This window comes from Meles meles, chromosome 19 (genome assembly GCF_922984935.1).
Source record: "Meles meles chromosome 19, mMelMel3.1 paternal haplotype, whole genome shotgun sequence".
Taxonomy (NCBI): Eukaryota; Metazoa; Chordata; class Mammalia; order Carnivora; family Mustelidae; genus Meles; species Meles meles.
In genome coordinates this window covers 30,193,336-30,199,606 of record NC_060084.1, presented here as the reverse complement: position 1 = coordinate 30,199,606, position 6,271 = coordinate 30,193,336, and the positions used below count along the sequence as shown (strand labels likewise).

General features: G+C 49.1%; 1 protein-coding gene across 1 annotated transcript; it reads right to left on the bottom strand.

Annotated features, from left to right (window-relative positions):
• Window positions 1-3,996: 3,996 nt before the first annotated feature.
• LOC123930748 lies at window positions 3,997-4,515 on the bottom strand. Its single transcript, XM_045987001.1, has one exon. The coding sequence runs from the start codon at window positions 4,513-4,515 to the stop codon at window positions 4,357-4,359; it is 159 nt and encodes a 52-aa protein (XP_045842957.1). The 3' UTR covers window positions 3,997-4,356.
• Window positions 4,516-6,271: the final 1,756 nt, after the last annotated feature.

Sequence of the window (6,271 nt, the reverse complement as noted above, 5' to 3'; positions counted from 1 at the left end):
AAACCTTTGATCCCCATCCCTCACTCAACCCCGATGAAAAATCAGTCACCAAAACTGGTTCACTTTACCCCCTAAATATTTCTGGAATCTGTCCTCTTCACTCTATTCCTTTTGTGTCATAGTAGATTATCACTGACAAATATTCACTCGCCTACCCTCCATGCAAAAGGATGCTCCCTTGGACTCAGGCTCTTGTGCTGCTGCTACTTGTCATGTGACCACTCTCACGTAGCCTGATTCCCCTGAGCCTCAGTGACCCACAGACATATAATCAAGACCAGAAATTCAGGGCACGGGGGGCGGGGGGAGGGGTGTTCCCGTCAGTTAAGTGTCTGCCTTCAGCTCAGGTCATGATCTCAGGATCCTAAGATGAAGTCCCTTGTTGGGCTCCCTCTAAGGAGGGAGCCCATTTCTCCCTCTCCCTCTGTCTTCCTCCCTGTTCATTCTCTCTCTCCCTCTCCTCCTCAAATAAATAAATAAAATCTTTTAAAAAAGAGAGAGAGAGAGAGAGAAAATCTATGCTTGTGTGCTGCTGAGATTTTGTGGCTGGCTGTTTTGCAATAAATAGAGCTACCTAATACAGCTTTCTTAATTTGGGCATTTGTCTTCTAATTGGTATTCTTGCTTTCCAGTTTTATCCCTCTCACCTCCATCTTTGAAACAGCTACCTAGTTACTCCCCCTAAATCACAAATCTGAGTTGATCTGATGTACTCAGAACTCTTTGAAAATGACAGAAACCAAATTTAAACCACTCTCAACAAGAAAAAAAAAAAAAAGGAGTGAAAATCTATTGGCTTCTGTTAACCATCCAGGGATAGTATTAGCTTCTAGCATGGCTAGATCCAGTTGCCCAAACAAGTTCATCGGGAATAGGGTCTCCACTTCTCTCAGCCCCAATCTCTTCTATGGTTTCATTCTCAAGGACTTCCCCAGTGGGGAATGCCACTAAGAGATTCCAGACTTAAATCCTACAATTTTATTAACGCCAAAAGAAATTGGGTAATTCTTTGCTAATGGCTTCAACAGAAAGTCTGGACTGGTTTGAGCCCGATGACCTCTTCTGAACAAGTCACTTTGACCAGGTACAAGCAGTGCTCGGCATAGAGCCTGAGAATGGGATCATGTAAACTGAGAATGGAAAGAAAAGGGTCCTGCCAGGGGAAAAGATGGGCCTTGTTAACAGAAGGCAGGATACCAAGCAGTCATCAGCAACGGATGTTCTAGCTTTGTTCCTCTGCCTGAAGTCCTTCAGTGAAAATCAGTATACTCATCAGTATTAGGCTGAACTCTTAGCCTCTTGGTATAAAATACAAGGCCCTCCATGAGCTGATCCTTTTTACTTGCTAGGCGTCACCTTCCTATGCGTCATGCCGGTCAGGCTCCCGTAACACTGCACAACACACGCCATGCAGCTCCGCCATACGTTCCCCTTCTCCTGAAACAGCCACCCTCTTTCCCTACCTGATTCCTACTTAGTCTTGAAGCTTTAACTCAGGCCTCCCCTGGGCTGGAAGGATTTCTCTGGACCACCCTTGTTCCAGGCTGTGCTTACAAAAAGACACACTTCAAGACACACTTTAACCTTTTATTAACGCTGAGGAGTTCGGCATAGAACAGCCTCCCCATAACTGCGGAGTGAGTGAGTGAGTGAAAAAGAAAGAAAGGTAATAGAAAGAAAGAAGTGATAGAGAAGAATAGAAACTCAATTAAGTATTTGTTTAATAAGTGAATTTGGTTTGAGATGGAAAATTATTGCCTCGGAAAGATGAAAAATCCAAGGGAGAGATGGATGGACAGATGTTTGGATGGATGGATAGATAGAAAGAAATAGATAGATGGCTGGATGGCTGGAAGGAAGAAAGAAAGGATAGGCGGAAGACTATGTAGATAGGTGAGTTGACTAGAAAACAAACCCCTCCCCTTCCCGCTGTTTGGGAAGTGGCCCAGAGCAATGGCGTTCAAGTGATGGGCAGAGTTTGTGCAGACCTGGCTTTGAAAAGGTTCAAGTTATGTTTGAGTGCACATAATTCTGACCACTTTCGACCACTTTCTGACTCGAGTCTCAGAGGGAGACAGAGGAGTGGTACTGGGCCCCCATGGAATCACTGAAATGTCTTTAAAAAGAAACTGGATCCTTTTTTTTCCTTTAAGGATGAACTTCCTGGCAAAACGCAGCAAGCCTGTCCAAGCTGAAGGCGAATAATGCATCTTGTTTTTAAAAGCCCTGAGAGATCTTGAGTTTAATGAAACAAGCATTTTGCCCCATCCCAGGAGGAAGCAGAACAAACCACCGTCCGACTGTCGAAGGACCTGGAGCCTCCCTCCTTTGTTTGATCTGGTGAGAAGCAGAGTTTGAATCCTGCCTCTCTGTCACCAATGACATGGGCACCACCCAGCCCCAAAGCCTCACCAGCCACTGAGAACTTTTTCCAGGAGCCCTGAAGGTGCCCTCTGAGCAGATTCTTCCCACACAAAGCCCTGTTTTGCAGGGTGAATTTCCATTAGGAGGGAGGAGGGCGAAAAACAGAATTGTCTAAAAAAAAAAAAAAATTGAAAGCAGTTTCCCGAGTTTGGCCTATCCCCAGTAAGCTGTAGAAAAAGGCCCCAAACTTCCTGATCCCCAGCTGCAAGCCTGGGCCTGTTTCCTGGCCCACTCAAAGTTTACCACCCCCAGGGACGGAGAAGGGCCCTGGGCCAGCTGACGAGGCCCCGTCTCTCTCACGCTGTCTTTGGAAGATGACAGCCGCTGCTGAAGCAAAAGGAAACTTTTTCAGGCTGAATTGCTTTACTTCTCGTCCTTCCTTCTTTTCCTTCTCCTCAGCCTGGTTGTCTTGTCTTCTCAAAAGAGTCCCATTCCGTTTCTGACATTTCTGTGGCCAAAAAGCAGGGTCATTTCCAAGAGCCTGAGCTCACGCTCCAGCTCTGTCTCTCCCTCTGGTTCCCCCCACACCCTTCCAGCCCCCTGGTCCTCTCCACCCACCCCTTCCCCCACCACCAAAGTGAAAAGAGAAATCCCTCAAGGCACCCAGAATATGCAGTGCATGGACACCTAGTGGACCCATTGCCGGCTTCTTCATAGGCGGTTACATCCAAATGAGGAAAGAGAAAGGGTCCCCATTAAGCACAGGCTTGGATTTCTGTGCATTCCCAGGAAAAGACCCTCCCCTTTACACAGGACTCAGCAGTGATGAACAGCATGGATTCAGGAGCCACACAGCCTGGCTTCAACTCTGGGTTCTGCCCGGTCCTGAAGAGCCAAGTTCAAGCAAGTGCCTTAACCTCTAGGTACCTCAGTGGCCTCATCTGTAAAATGGGAACGGCCACGCCGGTTACCATAAACCACCCCTGTAAACTCGTCAGCGTGGTGCCTGGCACAAAGAGAAGACTCTCTAGCTTCTCTTCTCACTTCTCCCCACAGACTGACACCCACCCCTTCTGGCTGGCCCTCTCTTCGCACATCCCCAGGCCTGTCTTTCAGATGTTTCTGTCACCACGTATTTGCAAACATGCCCATTTGATTTCAAATTAAAATGCTTTCGAATTAAAAACAAAACACAAGCGGGGTTGGTGTGGCGGGGAGGGTGGGTGAGGAAGAAAGGCTGACAGGCATGTTAGTAAACAGCGAAATATTTTTGAGGGCTGGATTCAGATAGCTCAGACGCTAGAGGGTCCAAATTGACAGACTTTTGATATGAGGAGACTCGGGGATAACGGCAGAGGGGGCATTTTTCTGGGGACTAGAAAACCAGAACAGGCACCCTCTGCCTTCCTTCCGACTAGCGCCCAAGCCTCCCCTTCCAGGATGACCAGGCCCATTTGCCTTCCATTTGCTCCCATCACAGCCTGATCCTGATTGTTCCCATAATTCATTAACATTTCTCCCAGTTAAATATTAAATTATTCATACCGACAGTGTGGAGCGAGCCAAATGAAAACGTCCCTGCTAGGGATGTTGGCTCTTCGGCGAGCTCTTGGGAAAAAGGAGAGGAAGAGAGCAAACCGACACCCGCACGGCCCAGTGGGCGTTAGGGGAGGTCAGAAGGTGAGGCAGGTTGGGTGGGGGGGTGCCTGGACAGTCACAGCTCAGCAGCACATGGCTCTCCCCCAGAGCCAGAACAGTCTGCCACGGGGCTCGCCCATCTCCAGAAGCTGCGCACATGTCCCACGACGACGGGCGAAGACTCCTCCTGTCCTCTCCATGGAGCAAAGCCTGAGGAGGGTACGTGCTGAAAGCAGAGATTTCTCCCTCCTTCTGTTTGGAGGTTCTCAGGACTGGGCTTGTCTCAGGTGTCCTTGGCCAAAGGCGGTTCCCGGAATGCAGCGAGGGTCCAGACCGACTCTAGAGGAAAGCAGCTCAGCTCTTGGGCGCAGGGCCCCCATCCTTCAGTGAGATGTCTTTGCCATCTGCTGCCTCAGCGCCTGCCTCCAGATTTGGCTCTTCTCCCTTGGGCTGTTCTCCGGGCTTCTGGGACTCCCCCACCACCTTGGTGCTCTTGCTCGTGTGGCATCCCATGTCCCTGGGGAGCAGAGGGCCCAGGGCTCTGGGCTGTTCTGAGGAGGGTGCGTTCTGTGGCCCGTCCCGCCGCTCCAGACTTAAGTAATCCTTCCTCAGAGCTTTGTTGCAAGAGAGCTGGTTGGGTTTCTATGGACACGGGGAGAGGCCTAGTCCAATCTGTGTAATAAACCCCAGACCCCCATCTGGGAGGTGGGCAGGGCCCAGGAGGCTGTCCCTCTTGACAACCCAGCTGGTTCAGAGCACCGGGTCCCATTCACCTCCCCGGAAGAATTCCCTTCCTTTAACCTTTAACTTCTTTACAGATTATCACCCCCCATCTAGTTACCTGTAAACAGCAGCCTGTCTCTCCCCACACAAAGAAGGCCCTGTTACTACGCAACAGAGCTGTGGCCTCCTTCCCTGTCCCAGGGTCATGTTCAGTTTCAGGACTCACAGACCCCCTGCTTGGAGACCATCCCCTACCTTAGAATGCCAACTCCACCCAGCGTCGAAGAATAGGAAGTCCGAAGACCGTGGACTCCATGGGTTACCCAAACATGCTATGAAAAGAACCAGCTAGCCTAGCGTGCTACCCTGTGCCAAGCAAAGCGTACAGTTATTATCTTGTTTAGTCCCCACAACAACCTGACGAGGCAGGTTATATTACTTAAACATCATTTAAGGGATGGAGCCACTGAGACACAGAGATAGCAAGTAATCTATTTAAGGCAGTTACTAACAGCCCAAACTGGGATTCGAACTCATATTGTCTGGGTTCCAGTCCCTCCATCACTGTGCTAATCATATCTATCTGAAAGACCCCATCAGGCCAACTTCACATACTGTGCTAGAGGTCATCTGTTTGGCAAACCTGTCATTGCTCTTTTTTTTTCTTTTTTAAGATTTTATGTATTGGGGTGCCTGGGTGGCTCAGTGGGTTAAAGCCTCTGCCTTCGGCTCAGGTCATGATCCCAGGGTCCTGGGATCGAGCCCCGCATCGGGCTCTCTACTCAGTAGCGAGCCTGCTTCCCTTCCTCTCTCTCTGCCTGCCTCTGCCTACTTGTGATCTCTGTCTGTCAAATAAATAAATAAAATCTTAAAAAATATATATTTTATGTATTTATTTGAGAGAGAAAAAGGATGAGAGGGTGAGGGTCAGAAGGAGAATCAGACTCCCTCCTGAACAGGGAGCCTGATGCAGTCCTTAGTCCTGGGACTCGATGCTGGGACTCCAGGATCATGACCTGAGCTGAAGGCAGATGCTTAACCGACTGAGCCACCCAGGAGCCCCTGTCATGGCTCTTTTAATCTGGACACACAGGTAAAGGTTTCTGAAGCTGTGAGTGAATGATTTCAAATGTAAATGCTTCTTGAATGAAGCCCACAGGGTACCGAACTGAAGGTAGCCACCCCAGGGCTCTCTATTACTTCTGGTTTATTTTCTGATCACCAGGCTTTCCTTTTCCTAAATCTAAAAGAAGCCTGATTAGGGGCACCTGGGTGGCTCAGTCAGAAAAGCATCTGACTCTTGATTTCAGCTCAGGTCATGATCTCAGGGTTGAGAGATCGAGCCCCACGTCAGGCTCCATGCTCAGTGGGGAAGCTGCTTAATCTTCTTTCTCTCCCTCTTCCCCTGCCCCCTCCTCACTCACACATGCACTCGCTCTCCTCTCTCTCAAGTAAATAAATAAATCTAAAGTAAAATAAAGGGAGCCTGATAATTCTGACTCAGCTCCTAGGAAGCTGGAAAGAGGATCAAGCAGGTCTGTGGAGA

Bases quoted from the DNA above. Each gene is read 5' to 3' on its own strand.
- LOC123930748 (XM_045987001.1), bottom strand. From the start codon at position 4,515: ATGGGATGCCACACGAGCAAGAGCACCAAGGTGGTGGGGGAGTCCCAG.